This window comes from Thermothelomyces heterothallicus (assembly GCF_042370625.1).
Source record: "Thermothelomyces heterothallicus CBS 202.75 unplaced genomic scaffold P884_scaffold_1, whole genome shotgun sequence".
NCBI lineage: Eukaryota > Fungi > Ascomycota > Sordariomycetes > Sordariales > Chaetomiaceae > Thermothelomyces > Thermothelomyces heterothallicus.
The window spans coordinates 234,929-253,033 of NW_027192562.1; the positions used below are offsets into that span (position 1 = coordinate 234,929).

The 18,105-nt window shown below is 57.5% G+C and overlaps 5 protein-coding genes across 5 annotated transcripts; 3 read left to right on the forward strand and 2 right to left on the reverse strand.

Moving 5' to 3' along the window:
• Positions 1–1,476: 1,476 nt before the first annotated feature.
• P884DRAFT_265666 (calponin homology domain-containing protein) lies at positions 1,477–2,474 on the forward strand (the record flags this gene model as incomplete). Its single annotated transcript, XM_069441965.1, has 4 exons — positions 1,477–1,490; positions 1,582–1,653; positions 1,742–1,854; positions 1,942–2,474. 4 exons carry the CDS (start codon positions 1,477–1,479, stop codon positions 2,472–2,474), a joined length of 732 nt encoding a protein of 243 aa, XP_069301371.1.
• Positions 2,475–3,081: 607 nt separating this feature from the next.
• On the reverse strand, positions 3,082–4,436 carry P884DRAFT_304069 (uncharacterized protein; the record flags this gene model as incomplete). Its single annotated transcript, XM_069445073.1, has 4 exons — positions 3,082–3,107; positions 3,209–3,597; positions 3,763–3,920; positions 4,020–4,436. The coding sequence occupies 4 exons, from the start codon at positions 4,434–4,436 to the stop codon at positions 3,082–3,084; spliced, it is 990 nt and encodes a 329-aa protein (XP_069301372.1).
• Positions 4,437–7,077: 2,641 nt separating this feature from the next.
• On the forward strand, positions 7,078–8,241 carry P884DRAFT_189100 (uncharacterized protein; the record flags this gene model as incomplete). The annotated part of the gene is made up of 1 exon (XM_069437413.1): positions 7,078–8,241. The coding sequence occupies one exon, from the start codon at positions 7,078–7,080 to the stop codon at positions 8,239–8,241; it is 1,164 nt and encodes a 387-aa protein (XP_069301373.1).
• Positions 8,242–10,945: 2,704 nt separating this feature from the next.
• On the forward strand, positions 10,946–13,246 carry P884DRAFT_295533 (uncharacterized protein; the record flags this gene model as incomplete). The annotated part of the gene is made up of 1 exon (XM_069444337.1): positions 10,946–13,246. The coding sequence occupies one exon, from the start codon at positions 10,946–10,948 to the stop codon at positions 13,244–13,246; it is 2,301 nt and encodes a 766-aa protein (XP_069301374.1).
• Positions 13,247–14,039: 793 nt separating this feature from the next.
• On the reverse strand, positions 14,040–17,617 carry P884DRAFT_501 (uncharacterized protein). Its single transcript, XM_069445931.1, has 2 exons — positions 14,816–17,617; positions 14,040–14,756 (listed from the first exon to the last, which is right to left on the reverse strand). Exons 1-2 carry the CDS (start codon positions 17,505–17,507, stop codon positions 14,089–14,091), a joined length of 3,360 nt encoding a protein of 1,119 aa, XP_069301375.1. The 5' UTR covers positions 17,508–17,617; the 3' UTR covers positions 14,040–14,088.
• Between the last annotated feature and the right edge of the window lie 488 nt (positions 17,618–18,105).

Consider the following 18,105-nt stretch of genomic DNA (forward strand, 5'->3'; position numbering starts at 1 on the left):
CTTGTAGTTAAATAAGTCCGTACTACTAGCACAATCGTTAGCTGTGAAAATAAAAAGACAATAACAACAGGTAAAAATTGACTGGAATTTCCAGACGTTAATAGTATGTCGTCTTATTCCTCATCCAAACCCCTCCGAGCCTGACTACATTGAGTCTCAGACGCAGGTAGAAACGCAGCCATGGAGTGCTATTAGCTCTAACCATATAGTCATCCTGAGAAGCTTGCAGAGTGTGTACCACCACCACTAATTTGTCGCCCCTACTCCCTGAGCTGTGGGTCGTGTTATCAATTCAAAGACAAGCCTCTTCATAATATGACAAAGGTTGGCCCAGGAAGGCCCGCGCTTGTCACTGTCATTGCAGAGACCTCGAGGTCTCGGCACGAAGAAGACATCCATATTTATCATCGAGGCTTCTGATACAGGCATGTTTGGCCTACCATGACTCATCAGTTTCGCCATCATCGTCGGTAGAAATGTAAAGCGGACGACCGCACACTAAGTAAGGTGAATCAGTTCTTTATATAATCCATGTGCTGACCAGAAGCTCGGTGCATGGTTTCCACAAGTGCTCCTGTGTATGTATGTACATACACGCCTAGGTGCTAAACTCCCATAGCAGCGGCAAAATAATACCCTTCGATGCGTGAGCATTAACGAACTTGGCAAAGTTCGAGTTCTGTGCTCTTGTTCTTCAAACAGTAGAGGCCATTGTGGCAGCTGTCTCATAGTGTGTCGACGTGCTTCAAGAAATGATTGTTCACAAAATACCTGATATCAGTGTCTTCAGGATCGCCACAAGCTTTTACAGAGGCACCATAAGTCTTATCGATGCATCTGTAAACCTGGCCTAAGTCCCAAGCACAAAAGTCCGCCGCTTATGTTCCAGCTCCAGCTAACAACATTTGAGCCAAGCACCGCCAAGAACAGGAGGACAAGGATGCGAAGACGGGAGGAAAATGGTCCTTGCCTGCTAAATACCTTGGGCAACTGCAAGAAAAGAAATCAAAATAGAATTGTAGATTATTTTCGCTCGAGAATTGGAACTATTTAACGTGCTACGCTCGAGTCCACGAATCGAAAATGCCAACTTGTAAGTCCACCTAAACCTGAAGTAGGGAGCTACTCCGTACCGTTAGGTATTTCTAGGGGTTATCATCACGTGAGGCCGCCAAGCCGCCCGGGCCAACGAAAGAAACGACGTGCATCACCCACAACGGAAAACCCCCCACCATGGTTGATTGGCCGACGCCCGTTTTTTTGGTTCTGGTTTGGGAGATCATCAACTGGCAGCGACTGGAGCGGAAAGTTCCTCTTCGTCTTCACATATTCGTAGCTGCTCGCGTTCCACTGCTGTAAAAGCAACCTTTTCACACCCTCATTCCTTTTTTTTTCGCTCCTTTCTCGATTTCGGACGCGGATCCTCCATTGTCGACCCTCTCGGTATCTTCCTTACAGCATATCCAAACAATCAAGATGGGCGAATCTCGGTTGGTTTCTACCCGATCCCCGCACAGCGCCGCGCTGTCGCGCGCGACCGACACGCTCCACGACGCGGACTGACGACGGTTTCGCTGGCAGGCAAGAACTCGTGCAATGGCTCAACAACCTCCTTCAGCTCAACATCACCAAGGTCGAGCAGTGCGGCACCGGGTAGGTCTTACTGAGCTTCCAACCCCGCAATGGAGCTCGCCGGAGAGAAAGTCGGCCAGGCTGACTGACCACGCACACCCCACAACAGCGCCGCGTTGTGCCAGGTGTACGACAGCATCTTCCTTGATGTGCCCATGTCCCGCGTCAAGTTCAACGTGAACACCGAATACGCCTACATCCAGAACTTCAAGATCCTGCAGAGTACGTTTTGCGAGGCATCCCATCCCCCCTCCTCTCTTCCCCCGCGCAGGGCTCGCACGAGTTGCTAACACGCCACCCTTGTGCTAGACACGTTTACAAAACACAACATCGAGCGGTCCATTCCCGTCGAGGCGCTCGTCAAGTGCAAGATGCAGGACAACCTGGAATTCCTTCAGTGGACGAAGCGGTTCTGGGACCAGTACTACCCGGGCGGAGAGTACGACGCCGTCGGCAGGCGGAAAGGCGCCCAGGTGGCTCCCACCACTGGCCCGGCCCCTCCTCGCGCCGCTAGCGGCGCCGCGAGGCGCCCCGGCGGCACAACCCCGACCACGGGTCCTCGCGTCGGCACCAAGGCCGTGAGCAGCGCCGCGACCGCCGCTCTGCAGCAGGAGAACAACACGTTGAAAGAGACGGTGGTCGGGCTGGAGCGGGAGCGCGACTTCTACTTCAACAAGCTGCGCGACATCGAGGTCCTGATCCAGCGGGCGATCGAGGAGGACCCCAACCTCGAACAGGAGGAAGACGGGCTTGTCAAGCAGATCCAGGCCATCCTCTACTCGACTGAGGAGGGATTCGAGATTCCCGAGACGGAGCATACGGATGATCAGGAGACGTTCTGAAAAGGGTCGAGAAGGGGGGGGGCTGAGCGGGGGGCTGAGCGGGGGGCTGAGCGGGCTCTGGTAAAATGGGCACCAGGGGGTTGAGGGGTAGAGGGGGCGGAGAGAGCATGGCGCGAAGGTTATGGAGGAGGTAATCACTCGGGTTTGCGGGCGCGCTCCCCGGAGAAACGTGATGCATATGACACGGGAGCGCGGTCGGTAATGGCAGAACAAGGGATGGTCTTTGGTATGGAGTGGCCCTCTATATCCTTGCACACGTTGGGTGCTGTCTCCGCCGTCCGCGTTTGGCTTACAAGCATAGCCTGCGCGAAATTCATTGTTTGCCTGTGAGAATAGACTATGGGAACTTGCTGAGTCCGATATTTATCGGATCTGCTCCGCTGGGGAAGTCTTTGTATCGCCTTCTGTTGATGAATTCTTCTTGGCATAGGGGTACGGAGTAGAGTAAACATAAAACGAGTGGCTCGACCAACAAGGTCAAGCATCCCAACAACAAAGTGTTCAAACGATAGGTGACGAAGAAAACGTCGGCATAACGAACGCAATCAGAGCGTCAGACCGCACACATTTCCTCAGAATTCGTGTCGCCCTATCAACACGCCGCGGCTTAGCGACCCGGGAGCTTGTCCAGCCCTGCTCAGGTTAGTCCGGAAACAGCTCGACCAACGCGAGGGCCGACCAAATCAAGGAAAGCTGAAAACAAAAAAAAAATGAAATAAAAATAAGACCCTTACAGCCTTCGACGTCCTCCTTGACGGTTTCCTCGATGCTGCACTGGTTGGCCACGGCCATGTCCTGCTTGGTGATGGAGCCGCAGCCGTCGTAGAAGCACTCGGGCTGGTCCATAGCGCGCTGCAGGGCGTCGCCCTTCCAGCCGAACATGTAGTCGGCGTGGGTGCCGCCCGCGGTGCCCTCGAAGCTCCAGACGAAGGGGTTGGGCGCGCCCGCGGGCCACATGCCGTTGAACTTGGTCGTGTCCCACACGGTCTCGTACGTCACCTGCGGCATGCGCACCGGGTGCGAGGACGGGCAGGGCCCCGCCGGCACGAACCCGTCGCTCTGGATCGTGTTGTACATGTGCGACTGGTGGTCCGGGCTGTCGAGGTTCTTGCCGTCCCAGCAGCTGTAGGCCGGGGGAGGGGGTGGGGAGAGGGAAGAGAGGAGTCAGTCAAGAAGAAGAAGAAGTCACCTCAATGCTTATGTTGGAGGAAAAGGATGTAAAAGCAGGCGCTAAAATGAGGAAGGAGAAAGAGGGGGAAATCGGGGGGAAATCGGGGTTGAAACTGACGCTGGGAAGTGGTGGGTGGTGAAGATGCCACCGGAGCACGGCTGCGAGGGGAAGTCGTCCAGTTCAGGGCCTCTGAACTGGCCTTGCAGGCACTGATAGCGGAGGCCGACTTGAGGCTTACCCTCCACAGTCGGGCTGCCCACGGTCATTCGGAAACCCTATTCAAATTCTCGGTGCCCCTTCAGTTAGAAGACTTGGCCGGCTGTTATAATCCAATGCGAACGATGTCAGAGTATTAGCAGAGATGGCAAGGTTACCGGTTTGAAGGATGTGATCTTTTGCTGTCCGAGATTATCTCTAAACAGGTCGTGCTGGGTGTAGTAGACGGTTAGGCCGGCCCGGGCACCCTCCGAGCCGCCCAGAAGGGGTTGGACGGGGACGACGGGCACACGATGGTAGGAGCCGTTGGGATGCTTGAAGTACAGCTGGGCCGTCCAGTAGTTCGAAAAGTCCTCGGACATCTGGCATGTCGTACACGTAGCCCTCTCGGCAACGTCGCCCTCCATGGTGGCGTTGAAGGCATTGCCGCCAACGATGTGGTGGACGTGGGCGGATGGGATCTTGCCCGGCTCGACGACGGGGTCGAGCCGCTGGACGGTCAGCGTCGAGCACGGGAAGCGAAGGCCGGCTTGGACAGGTGCGACCAGCGCCAGCGCGGCCGAGAGCATCTTCATGATGGCGGCAACTTTGTTGGTCTTGACAGCACGGTGGTCGGTCGTCTTTGCACACTCAGATGAGGCAGACAGAGCTAAGATGCCTGTTCTCTTTCCACGCTCACTCACCCCACGCTATATAGCAAGCTGATTTCTCTCTTTTTCTCTCCCTTCTTTCCTCCTTCCCTTTTTTTCCACCCCAAACCTAGACGCAATAGCTCGGCATTTGGCATCTCGCGGTTGACGAGCCAGGATTAGGCTCTTCTGCAGATCTCCATGGCGAATTTGCAACAGGAAAGATGATGAGAAGGGTTGGGATTAGAGACAACAAGGCAAAGTCTCGGCGAATCGGTTCGACTCCGTGCCCTTGATGGTGCCGACATGGTAGTGTTAATCAAAAACAGCGGCAGATAATAATTAATACCCCGCAGTTCTATCCGGATTCTGGCAAGTGCGTCCTTTATATTCTTCGCTTAATTCGCCCCGTTATATTGGAGCTAAATATCGGGGGTCTCCGGCAACTGCTCTCAAGGCCAGACCGAGTTGATAGAGCTCGGTCCGTCTTTTAATGAGATTGATCAGAGCAACACGAACCTCGCTCCGATTCGCGGGGACCGAGTTTCAGAAAAGTTGTCACGGGTACGACGGCCCTCGGGAAACGGCCGTCTGAAGCTTTCAACTACCTACCTCCTGGCCCATTCATGTTCACGGCATATCTCGATTAATCCAAAGGTATCTCGTTATGAGAGAGAAGGACCGATTAAAACACACACACACACACACACACACACACACATACCCCTTATTTTCTAAGAACGCTCTTGGACCTCTCAGGCCTCGGCAGGCTCGCGTCCACTCGCGAAGATATCCAAATTTTCAAAGAGAGTGAACTAGCTAAGTAGGCACCTAATAGTCTTGTAATTGAAACCTAATAACACACATGGCCACAACCGGGTTTGTCATCTCGAAATGGTGGGGCACGATGCAGCTCATGTCGTGCATCGAGGCCGCACTTCTAACCTGAGGTTCGCAGATTCTCAAGATCAAGATGGAGTTTCCCATTGATAGCCTATGGTACCACTTACTATGCAATGTATCACTAGTGGTAAATTTAGTTGCTTCAGCTGTGCGCTGGTAAGGTTTCATTCAAGATCATGTTAGAGGGATCTTGTGATATGGGACTCCTCTGTTTCTTCCATTTATTAGCTACCCCTGTCCCCTCTCTACGTATTATCATGGCTAAGCATGTCATTACGAATAATTAGTTGTAGGCCATTCCTGCCTGTTCCCCTATTTTTGATCTGTATTTGTCTCTTGCGAAACGCCCACCTATGGAAGGAGCCATATTACCAGGGTCCCTCTCGCGATCACTAGCCATCTTGCCCAGGATAAGGTACCCAGGCACTTTGCTGAACGCAGTCTCGCGGCGACTGTATCCTTGGTCAAAACGAAAAAGGAACCCTCCAGGCTACCATGGCACTTCTCAAATAGTCTCAACAAGTTTTGTCATGCGCGTGGTAGAAAGACCTACATTGCATTCATGGAGAGGAATCGATCTCTCACGAGACTACAGACGCCGTGGTCCCGTCTAGCGCCAAATGATGGCAATGTGAATCAAGCCCGTCGATCCTTCACTACCAGCGAGCTTACTAGTAGCTACCCGCACCAATCGCCACCGAGGGACAGCTCCCTGATATACACAGACCCGAATGGATGTATGTCACTGGCCTTGAAAAATCGATGCGGAATGAGGAGGGCTCGATGAGCGCAACACGCTCCCGCATCAGCGGAGTGACGTAATATGGGAATCTCTCCTGTACATACAGTGTATTGCTTGCCGAAATCTCTTAGACCATGCTCATGTTGCTCCCATAATTGCGATGCTTGCAGTTGCCAAACAACCTTAAAAGACAAGCGAGCTGCGGCTACTTGATGTTGCCTCGGCGGCGCGAGGGTGTGAGGATGAAGCGAAGTGGCGGGTTGAGAACCCACCGTACTACGGGGCCGGACCGCGGTACGTACTTAGTTACTTCGTACATCCTGCGGAGCATTCAGGTGCGCCCAGGCGACCAATCGAATCCAAGAAACCCCCGGTCCCCCGGCAGGCAAGTTGGTGACCCCCATGCATCTTGTGCCCTGGCGAGAAAGCAAGCGTCCGGACAACGATGACCAGGCATCGAATGCATCACCAAACTTCAGGCACCCACATTGCATCAAGTTCCTTTGTTCTTCATTGTTCCACAGCGAGATACCCGCCAGTTTTTGTTGACTTTCTCTTTTGTCCGCTACGACGAGTGCCGCCATAAGATCTTCCCTTTTGGGATCCCGAGGTCATTCCAGGTCAAAAGTAACCCGGCCGCTCTTCGATCGCTCTTCCACCTCGGACCGCCATCCGAACCCGAAACGCCGCCCGAAACGACGCCCGAAACGACGCGCCGGTCAGCACCTGCGGCCCTTCCTCTTCCCTATCCGTCCTATCCGTTCAACGCAGCTTCGACCAATCATCTAGAGTCTCTCCATCACTTGCACTCGGACGACTTGAATCCGCCCCGTGCGGCGACTCGACTTCCATCCCAGACTGGTCGTTCCGATCCTCCAGCCAACGAACTATCACTACTACTACTACTACTACTACCACTCACGCTACACGAGACCAACAAGCATGGCACCCCCCCTCGAAATATCCATCCCCACCACCTCTCTACACACCCCGACCGACAACAACTCGAACCCCACCGGCAAACCATACACCCTCTACAACATCACCCTCCGCCTCCCGCTCCGCTCCTTCGTCGTCCAGAAGCGCTACTCGGAGTTTGCCGCCCTGCACGAGACCCTCACCCGCCTGGTCGGCGCGCCGCCGCCGGCGCCGCTGCCCCCCAAGTCTTGGTTCCGCTCGACCGTCTCGTCGCCCGAGCTCACGGAACAGCGCCGCGCGGGGCTGGAGCGCTACCTGCGCGCCATCGCGGAGCCGCCCGACCGCCGGTGGCGCGACACGCCCGCGTGGCGGGCCTTTCTGAACCTGCCCCCCTCGGCGGGCGGCGGCGGCGGCGGCGGCGGCGTCGGCTCCTCGTCCGTGTCCGGCTTCAGCGTCGAGGGCCGGATCCCCGCCATCGGGCTGCGCGACGCCAACCTGGCGGCCGCGAGCGACCCGGCCACGTGGGTCGACCTCAACAAGGAGATGAAGACGGAGCTGAGCGCGGCCAGGGCGGCGCTGGCGCGCAAGGAGCACGCCACCTCCGACCCGGAGGCGCGCGAGGCCGAGGCGCAGGCGCGGAAGGCGCTCATCAAGGCCGGCAGCCTGATGGGCCCGCTGGAGGAAGGGCTGCGGGTCATGAAGGAGAGCGGCAGGCTCGGCGGCGGGGAGTTTACGAGGCGGAGGGACGCGGTCGAGGCGGCGAAGTACGAGAAGGGCCTGCTGGACCAGTTGGCCGCGAGCCTGGCCGCGAGGGGGCTAAGCAGCGGCGGCGGCGGCGGCGGCGGCGGCGGCGACGCGGGGCGGGGGGAGCAGGGGCAGAGCGACAAGGCCAAGCTGATTGGGTCGCGGCGGCCGGCGGGCAGGACGCTCGGGGCGCCGCCGCCGGAGACGGAGGAGACGAGGGAGCTGGATAACGAGGACCTGTTGCAGCGGCAGAAGCTGGTCGTCGAGGAGCAGGACGAGCGCGTGAACCTGCTGGGGGCCGCGGTCCGGAAGCTGCACCAGCTGGGGACGGCGATCGAGGGAGAGGTCGCCCATCAGAACAGCCTGCTGGATCAGGCCAACGACGCGGCGGACAGCCTGCACCGCAAGCTCGGCGTCGCCAACCGGCGCGTCAAGAACCTATGACGGGAACCGCCGCCTCCCGGAGCGACGGTCTGGTTCTCGTCGGATGCCGCATCTGCCGTCTCCGTCGGCAGCGGTTCGTCTAACGCTAGAGCAGCGACTGCCGCGGCGATACCGGGGGAGAAGACGGGTGGTGGGCGACAGGCGGGAGGCGGCGTGATCAACAGCCTGCTGTTGCTGATGGTGAAATCTGTCTTGGCAGGCGTTCAGGGGGCGGTGGCGGTACAATGGGTCTTGGGAAAACTACTGGACGCACTGATCTGGGTCGTCGAGCTGGGCATGCTCTTGCTTCAGCCTCCAAAGTGAGATTTACGTAAACTGTGGAGATTGGGGACTACATGGCGGGCCGGCAACGGATGGCGATGGCATTTTGGTTTCCTCAATACAGGCTTACGGAGTATTGGACATCTTGACTCGGGGTTCGCTCTTGTTTCCTTGCTCTTTTTCTTTTTCTGTTTTCATTTGGCGACCTATCATGACATACGGAGTATCATGTGCACACTTTGGCAGAGCAAGCAAGAATGTGAATACCATCTCGGTTGTCTTTCGTGTCATGTGGATCACTTGAGCACTCCGGACTTCACTTTCCCGCGTTGCCACCAATGTCTACTCTAGATGGGTTTGGATGGCTTCATCGCGAACGGGGACGGCGCGTACTCCCGGGCTGCGTATTCCTCATCGGCGGTGAGGGTCCAAACTATTCCCCGTTGTTCGGAGCTGATGACTGGTCGCCAAGAAGCTCTTGGGCCCTCCTCATTGGCGTGTTGAGTAATGCTGAGCTGGCGGTCCTGCGACATCACTCACGATGGATGGTGCAGGGGTTTCTTCTCCTGTCACACTCGTTGCTCGGCGACACTCGGGGTAAATTGACGTAAACCTGCCGACGAAGATTGTTCTTTCTCTCGTCAACCAATCGCCCTGGGCCTGGCCTCTAGCCTCACTTTACAATCTTGTAGTAGTGCATCGACATGACGGATATTGCTTCGACGTGCCTCTTGTCGCGCGTCCTTGTTCAGCGCCGCCGGGGCGAAGGGCGAGAAAGCTTTCTCGGATGGGTGTGAAATGGGGAGGCTGGTCTGGTGCCAATGGTCGGACGAACAGGGGGACTTCACTCGCTCCGGATGGTCAATTGACGTTAACTAACTAACCCCACCCCGCCAACGCTTGAACGTTGATCGGAGCCGAAGCCGCGGATTCGCTGGTGTCTTCAGGGTCCTCGTCTGACCCGGTCGGCGATTCGCTGTCCGAGTGGACCCGTCACAACCCTTTCCACCTGTCAAAGAGAACAGATGGCGGGGGCTCAATTGGGATTGGGTGACTGGATGGTTCGACTTGGGACTTTTGGGCACACTTCTCCATACCTGCGTCGTGTATCACCAGCCCCTCCCAGAGGAGGTTGGCCAACGTTTTGTGCGCTCTGTTGTTTGTTTTCTTTTTGTCGCGGAAAGCCGTTGCCGGACGCGCTGCTTGGCTCCCAGCGAAACGCGCCTCGAGGAAGCGGAGCCCGCGGAGAGGGGTAGAGGGGAATGGTGATTGCAGGCCTGTCGCTGTGACAAAGTCGTTGAACGGCTGGCGAAATCATGCTTGCGTGGCCACACATCCATGACGTTGGGGCCGCGCCGCGGGAACGCGAGCATGGAACTCCCTTGGAGAGCTTGCACGGGTACCTGGATTCAATTCTCGATTTAAAGAAAGCTGAACGAAAGCGCGCTTTGTAACAAGAATACGGTGTAACGTTAGTTCTAACATGTCTTGTCTCAGGTTACACTTGACAAGTTCATTAGAGTATCAGCGTACGGAATACAAATTTGCACAGACATACCTGCGCAAGTTGCGGCCGGTCGTGTTGTATTCCGTCGGGCGACCCATCCACACTCCCCGCGTTGCGCGGTGGAACGAGAGCGGGAACGCCCGGCAGGGACGGCTCTGTGGCTTCGTCACTTCCTGGCCTCTCTGGTTGGGCTGCACGCCGCAGCTGATGGGCCGTGCGCCACACCACTTCTTCTGCCGCCGAATGGCCAGAAGAAGCTGCCGAAAGTAAACAGAACAGGGGACCTGCCTGCAATTTTCCTTGAAAGGCCACCGTCGCTTTCGCAAACTCCCCAACTCTAACAAAGAAGCGAGAGCTGTCACGACGGCAAACCTCCGAGTTCTATACACAGCGCCCGTTGCTTCAAGAATTCCAGCACACACGAGCAATCGGCGACAGGAAGAGCGCCGCAACTACAAACGACACCGCCGACACCGACCGGGGTTGGTAAAATCGCGGGGCTGGGGGGAACAGTTTCGGGCTGGATTGCGAACGTTGCCGTCAGACTCCCGGTGAGACAGGGCCGCTACCGTGTGTTCGGCCCGTCTGGCTTGAGTGCGACCTTCACTGCTGCTTTGCTTGTGAGCGTTCGGCGTTTTAGGTGTTATGGTCTTCTTTCGAGTGTGGGTGAGTTCTCTCGTTCTACGCAAACCGACAGCAACGGGCCTGTGCCCTGTAGCTCGCCGTCACTTGGGACGACGCATACTAATGGTCTCCCTGATACCAGTTGTCATGACGTTACGATCCTTATGGCTGCATTGAGATACCACTAAGCTTCTGTCCGCGCTCGGTCTACAGTCGGCAACCTTGTAATCAACAGCCAGCGCCTGACATCTTCGCTTCGCCAACTCGACCGGCGGCACACTTGCTCCTGGGCCGGCTGGCCCCTCGCAGACAATGGATCCGCCACCGCCGCCTCCGCCTCCGCACGGGGAGAACCCCAGGACAACGGCGGGTGGCTCCGGCCTCCCGCCCGGGAAGTACGACATCTTCATCATCCCCGAACACTCGGCCGGCTCGGGTTTCCTGTACCTGCCGTCTCTCAAGCCCCAATGGAACAGCTTCATCGCCGGGGTCGTCAGTACACTGGCGGTGGTTATCATGACAAACCTGGCCACTCCTCTGGTGGTGAGCATGTTTAGCAGCCCAGACAAGATGTGGTCATTCCTGTGGGCAACCCTTGTGGCCTGTGTCGGCGCTGCAGCGTTTCTCCTGGGTCGCCACCAGAGCGAGCCCTCGGCCCAGCAAAGTCACGGAGGCAATCGCCCCGGGGGCTACGGAAAGCCGGGTGGAGGATACGGGGGAGCAGGGTCGTCGTGGTATACCCCGCCCCCTCAAAACGGCCCTCCGCCAAACCAGTCACCACCTCCGCCTCCACCGCCTCCTCCGCCCCAGCAAGACGCGCCGAGAGGCGGCGGCGGGCCGTACCAATCCTGGCACGAGCAACCGAGACAGCAACCCCAACCTGAGCCCCAACCTCAACCCCAACCTCAACCTCAAGCCCAGACCCAGCCTCCGCCGCAACCGAACACTCAGACGCAGCCTGAACCGACACCGGAGCCAAAGCCGCAAGAATCGAAACGCGAGGAGCCCAGCGAAGAGCCCAAGCCGCAACCAAAGCCTCCACCAGAGCCGAAGCAACAGCCTCAACCACCTCCCCCTCAGCCCGCTTCCGCCAAACCTGAGGCCCCAAAAGGCGCTTGGGAAAAAGCGAGGGAGGAGATGCGTCGAAGAGAGGAGGAGCGAAAAGCGAAGGAGGCAGAGGCTAAGAAGAAGGAGGAAACTGCTCGGCGGTTGCGTGAGTTACGCGAGCGAGAAGCGAGGGAGCGCGAGAGGCGGGAGAGGGAAGCTCGGGAGCGCGATCTCAAGGAGAAACTCCGGCAGGAGCAGGAGGCTAAAGAAAGGGAACGCTTGGAACGGGAACTACGGGAAAAGGTTGAGAGGGAGCTCCGTGAGAAGATCGAGAGGGAGAACAAGGAGCGTGAGGAGGCCAGACTCAAGGAGGAGCAGCGGAAGCTGGAAGAAGAGCGGGCACGGCAGGAAAAGGAGCGCCAAGCTGCTCGGGAGAGGGAACGAAAGGAGCGCGAAGAGCGCTTGACCCGGCTTCGCAGGGAGCAGGAGGAGAAGGAGAGGAAAGAGAAGGAACAGAATGAGCGCAAGAGCACGACCTATGCGTACTCGTCGGTCGGCGAGAAGACCAGCATGTGGCCAAACGGCAAACCGCCAAGCGTCGCGCCATCCCAAGCGGCGTCTACTCCTCCACCATCGAGACCATCTCCTGCGCAAGCTCCCCCATCCCCAACGAAACCGGCCCCTTCGTCAACCCGCTCCGCCCCATCCCCCACCAAGCCTGCTCCCTCCGCCACTGGGACCGAAGACACCTACTCGTTCCGCCCCTACGACACCCCGAAAAAGCCCACTGCCCGCAAGAAGTCGGTTTCAGACTTCTCCGAATCTTCCTGGGCCGCCTCGGCCTCCACCGCACGCACCACCCCGCCACCCTCCACTCGCGAACCCTACACGACTAACGACCCCCAAAAGATCATCATCAAGGCCGTCTACGGCTACCTCAACCAGTTCTCCAAGACCCCCGCCTCCCAGCTCGTCTCGGGCGTGGCCCCGGTCACAGATGGCCTCATCCTGCGCATCACCTCGGCGGGTCTCTTCGTCGACGACGACGTGCGCGGCGTCGCCCAGCGCGAGTGGGACATCAAGGCCTGGACCCTCAAGCTCGTCGAAGTCTGGTGCCCTGTCCATGCCGTCTCCGCCCAGGCCGGAAACACCCCCGGCTCGGTGCCCGTCAACCACCCGTTCTTCAAGACCATGCCGCAGAGCGCGCGGCGGGCGGCCGAGCGCGGCGCCACCAAGACGATGCTCGGCGAGGAGGCGGTCCAGTACATCGAGGAGTTCGGGAGAGTATGCAACGGGAACTGTCGCCGGGCCGGGGCTGGGTCGGCTGCGGGTGCGGGTGCGGGTGCGGGTGCCGAAAAGGGCAGCGGCCTGCATCTGCTGCGGGCCACGATCAGAGATCAGGAGGGCAAGCGGTTCTTGTTTGTGGTCGGAGAGGAGGAGGCATGGAAGATTGCCAACGGCCTGGCCGCGCTCAGGGGAAGCAGCCAGGTCAGGGCGTTGGGTGTCGCCGGGTTCAGTACGATGGAGTCCAAGACGCTGCTGGATACCCTCGGATGGACGGCCTAAGTTTTTGATGGGCGCCCTTCTCTGGGAAAAAAAAAAAAAAGGGGGGGGGGGGGGGGCGGCCCGAGCCGCAGTTGCGGTTCGGGGCCGAGGTTTCAATTGGGGCATGGGGGATGGATCTCCACCGTACCTCGGATTTGGTGGTGGGCATCGATGGGGTCGACCCCACCCATGCCTTGATTGAAATCGATCCCGAGGCAGGAGACCCTGGCTTGCCTGTTGAGAGAACAGGGGGGGCCACTGCGACGACATACCACGGAGCCATCGACAGGTTATCTGGCCGGTTTCGCGTTCTTGCGACGCGTCAATCTTTGACGCGTCCGATAGGGCGCGGTGGGATGAAACTGTTCTCCAGGGCCTTGATACATCTCAAGGAGAGAAGGAAACGAGCAGAAAACGATGAAGTAATGAGTTATGCGAGGAAGAACGATGGAGGAAGTTAGGGAACCTGATGGTTGTGCGCAGGAGGGGGGATATATCCATGTTTGTCTCGGAATTTCTTGTGTTATTCATCAGCCAAGATTGCATCTCTCGTTTTCCGATGCTGTCATCATCATCCTGTCACGTAAACAAAACTTTGCATGGCATGCATTTGCCGGGCGGAACACAGCACATCACAGGCATTCGACAGTGGCGGGGTATATATACAAATACTCTCTCTTTTAATACTGAGCATCTGCTGCATCCACATTATTCCGTCTTGAATTATGCATTGCGTATACTGCTGAATATTGTTACATCCCTATAAACGCCAGCTCCCCAGCAGTCAAGAGAACCCAAAGCCTCCCAGTGTTTTCTAGTGATATATCTATCTTTCCATCCATCCGCACCATCCCATATTGAACTCAGATTTGTCCTCCCATATTTCCCAACAGGTGTTGCTCCGGGCGCCCGCTTTGCATTCCATTCCGACTCAGATCGTGATACACTTGCGTCTGATACCCCGCCCGCCGCCGGCCGAGCTTTAACCGCGCCCGGTGAAGCCATCTCCCAATCAGCCCCTTTGCAGGACCAAAATTTTCTTTCTCTCTTTCTGACCTGAAAGCCTCCCCGTCGAACGATAAAAGGTAGTTTTCAAACAACCGGGGCACCACGATCCATCGTATCCCTAACCGTGCGACAAAATCCACGGAGTGGCCCAGCATAGCCCACGCAATAAATGACCAATCCAGAACGTCCATCTTGCTAGGCCCCGTCATAGTGACTCTTGAAAAGGTATACAGCGCGACAAGCGCGAGATGCAGCATGTCCCAAATAAGGCGGACCTCCATTCCCGGGAATAGGAACATTTGGACTAAAAAGAGCGAGTGCAGCACGAGCTTCGCAATGATTGAGGCTTTTGCGAGAAGGGCGAGGCGCGGGAACATGGTGGCGCAGATTGCGATGGCGAGGCCAACGCAGCCCGAGGCGACGAGACCGTCGAAAGCAGTAACGGCGAGATATGCGGATACCGGGGTTATGGCCTCGGCAAAGGACAGGCGGGCTGGGAGAGGAAAGGGGTATGTTGCGGGCTCTGTGATGAAGTTTAGCAACGGGGGATATCGGGCAGGTGATCAAGGAGTGGGAACCAACCTCGTTCCAAAACGACCTGCCAGGTTTTGGGAAGTTGTTGGGCGACTAAGATCGGCCCCTCCTTCAATGGGGAGGCGAGAGTGTCTCCTCCATCGGGTACGCAAGAGACTGTCAGTGGACAGTCGTAGACCGTACGCAGAATCCCTCGGTAGTGCTCCGCAAACGCAGACCCCAGGTTCCCGTCCAGGTACCCAGTTGTTCTTTTGCTCGCTGTCTCCAGGTCGCGGTCCCCATAAGTTTCATCCTCGACCAATTCAAACGAATTCTCGTAGTCTGCATCAAGATTGTGGTAATAAAGTTTCCTGACATTCGTCACGACTCTGCGAATGCGAAATAACGCGCCGGCGAACGTCTTTGGCGCGCGGCTGAGGCCCTCAATGTAGCCGTTCGGCTGCACGCCAAGCTCCGGTTCAAGCTGGACGGCAATGCAGTAGGGGCCGATCTCGGGCGTTGCAAACTCGTCCATTTCTCCTTCTTGTCGGTGGACAACCACAGAGTACTGCTCTCCCGTAGACGTATCCCGTAATGTGAAGGTGCAGCTCGAGAACGGGTCGACGTCAGCGGTGCAGACCAGTATAGCTACCTTTCTTCGGCTCACAGAATTATTCGGCAGGTACAGGTCGTCGTTGATGGATCGGATATTAGTAAAGGTGGATCCAAACGTGAGTCGTTGTCTGGAGGGATACAGTGGGAGCCAACGATCCCGGTGATTCCTCGTTGGTTTATGCCGTGGACCGTCCATGTTAAAGAGCAAAGATATCGGGATTCCGTCCATGCTCCTCAAGATGCACGACATGCGATCAGCCGACTTGGGGAGACGCATGATAGGCTCGGTATTGAAGCCGAGCAGGCTTGCCATGATGATATGCATGTCTCCCGGCACAGTGGTTGTGCGTTTGCTCAACTCGTTCCAGACCTGGACAAACAGGGTACAGAAATCTGGCGCCAGTTGTCCCTGGCCTATAGCGGCTCTGTTTGGCTTGACGCCATTCGCAAAGGCCGAGCGGAACTCCTCTCTGAGCGACCGGGTAAGGCTCCTGATAATGGAGGTCTCGATACCAACACCCATTGTCGGAGTGCCATTGAGTAATTGCACGGGCTTGGTTTGCGGTCTCCGCAGCAGTGCTCTCTCGATCCAATTCGCAGGACGAGTAAGCGCCTCTAGCCAAGCAAGTCGTCGCCGTCTGGCGGTTGCGGTAGACGATGCCAACTTTTCTTTGGGTTGTGGGGAGAAGCCATCGAAGGTGCCGTCGGCGCACTGTACCTCGCAGGCCGAGGCCAGGGCTGCCTCCTGAAAGGCCCACGACCTTCCCATCCAAGGGCTCACTGCAAACCTCGCAAATTGTTCGACGCTGTCCGACTCCACCATGGAGGTCCGTTCCAGCGTCGAGTCCAGGACCAAGATTCGGTCAGCGGCCTGATAAACCGCGGGAAGCTTGTTGATAGCACGGAGCCTCGGGAATGCAGTCGCTCCCCCGGGCGGCATACACAGAGCGTCGATCCAGAGATACTTTGGTCGGCGTGCCGTCGCCGTTTGGAACCCCGCGTCGAGTGAGGTCAAGAGATTCAAATCAGCATCCCCATCCACACTCTGTTTGAGGGGTTTCAGGTTGCTTATATGTGCATGGAGGCGGCGTAGTTGGCACTCCGGAAGTGCGTTGGTATGTGCGTTGCCAATGCCGTCCGACCACACATGGGAGACGACAACGTAGCGCGTTCGGGCGGTCATCCTCACAACTTCGATCCTGACCCCGGTCCTGGAAGAGCCTCTCAGCCGAACTAAGGGTATCCCTCCATCCTCGATGATGGCGCGGATCTGATCCATCGACGCGGCCTTCGGCTGACAAAGACAGCCGCGGCGGGCATGTTTTGGAACATAGCTGAAAATATCGGCGTTGCTAGCAACGCACTCATCGTCGGTACAGCTCTGGTGGCTGAGACCTGGGGAGTACGTCCGGAACAGGCGAGTGAAGTAGTACGCAAGGGCATAGTTGTACTGGGTGAGGACTTTCCGTGCGTAGAACGGGCACCAGCCCCGGAGGCGCAACACGTCGAGCATCAACTGCGCACTCGGAGCCAGGGGTTGCTTCCCCGGAACGTCTCTCGCCGGGGTGACCTCACGACGCAAGCGGGCAGCGGGCGAGGGCCATGGCCTGAGTGTCTCGTCGATGTTACCCCGGGCCAAATCCCACAACACGCCCTTCAGGGTAATGCAGAGCACCTTGATAGATAAGACGATGGTTGGGATCGGCTTGACGTGGCCTTGCGATACCTTGTCGAAGTCCTCGGCCAGCTGGAGGACTGCATCGAGAAATCTGGCATGCTCGTAGAGCACCTGCTTCCGGTCTTCGTACTCGATCGCGTCTCGGGATGTCGAGCCGTGGGCAGTGATGGCGTGGGCGGCGAGCCATTCGTCGAGCAGCGGGAGCAGGGGCTTCCCTGATACGCTCCGCGAGACTTGGAATTCGCGATAATCGATGGGCTTGCCAAGGAACTCGGAGATGGTGCCGAAGTAGAGCCAAGACTGGGCTAGAGATGCCAGCCGCGGCGCAGGCAGACTGGCCCACTGGTTGCCGAAGCCGTGGAGTTTGGGGAAGTCCCAGAAGTCGGAGCCAAAGACGTAGGGCGTGTCGGCGACGAAGGGGACATCCAGAGCCTCAACGCCAGAGGTGGGGTGTGGAAGAAAATCCATGATCCGTGCTCATTTGGGGCCATCCGCGACGCTTGTGAGTGCGGGGCCCAGCCACGGCTCCATCGTTCTTCTGTCAACTGCCGGCTCCCCCGATCCAGGAGCGTTTCGTAGTGGGTGCGGTGAACCCGGATATGGGCCGTTTGGATATTTTGACCGCAATGGGAAGGACGGCTTTGGAATGAACAGGAAAAGAGAATTGGAAAAAGCAAACGAAACTGGATTATGGTCCGCCAGAACGGAAGAGCCAGGGGGGGATTCCTGCCTGCATGACCGTCCTGCGTGCATTTGCCCTTTCCGCGGTTCCACGCCGTCGGTCGGCGGAAGGTGCACTCCAAGATGTCCAACTAAACGGTGGGAGAGGTCGCACCCGAACGTTCCTTCCCGGCTCAGCCGCCCAGGTGGGTACAGTAATCCGTACATCCGTACAGACGATCTGATCTAAGCACTGGATGCAGGCCTAGGATCCGGGTTAGGAAACGTACGGATTACCACAACTACCACGCTGATGAATGAGGGGGTTGGTCGGCTGGCTCCTCTGCTCCATTTCCTACTTCTTTTGCTGCTATGCAAAAAAGAAGTCGCCGGTGGTGTCCGGTGG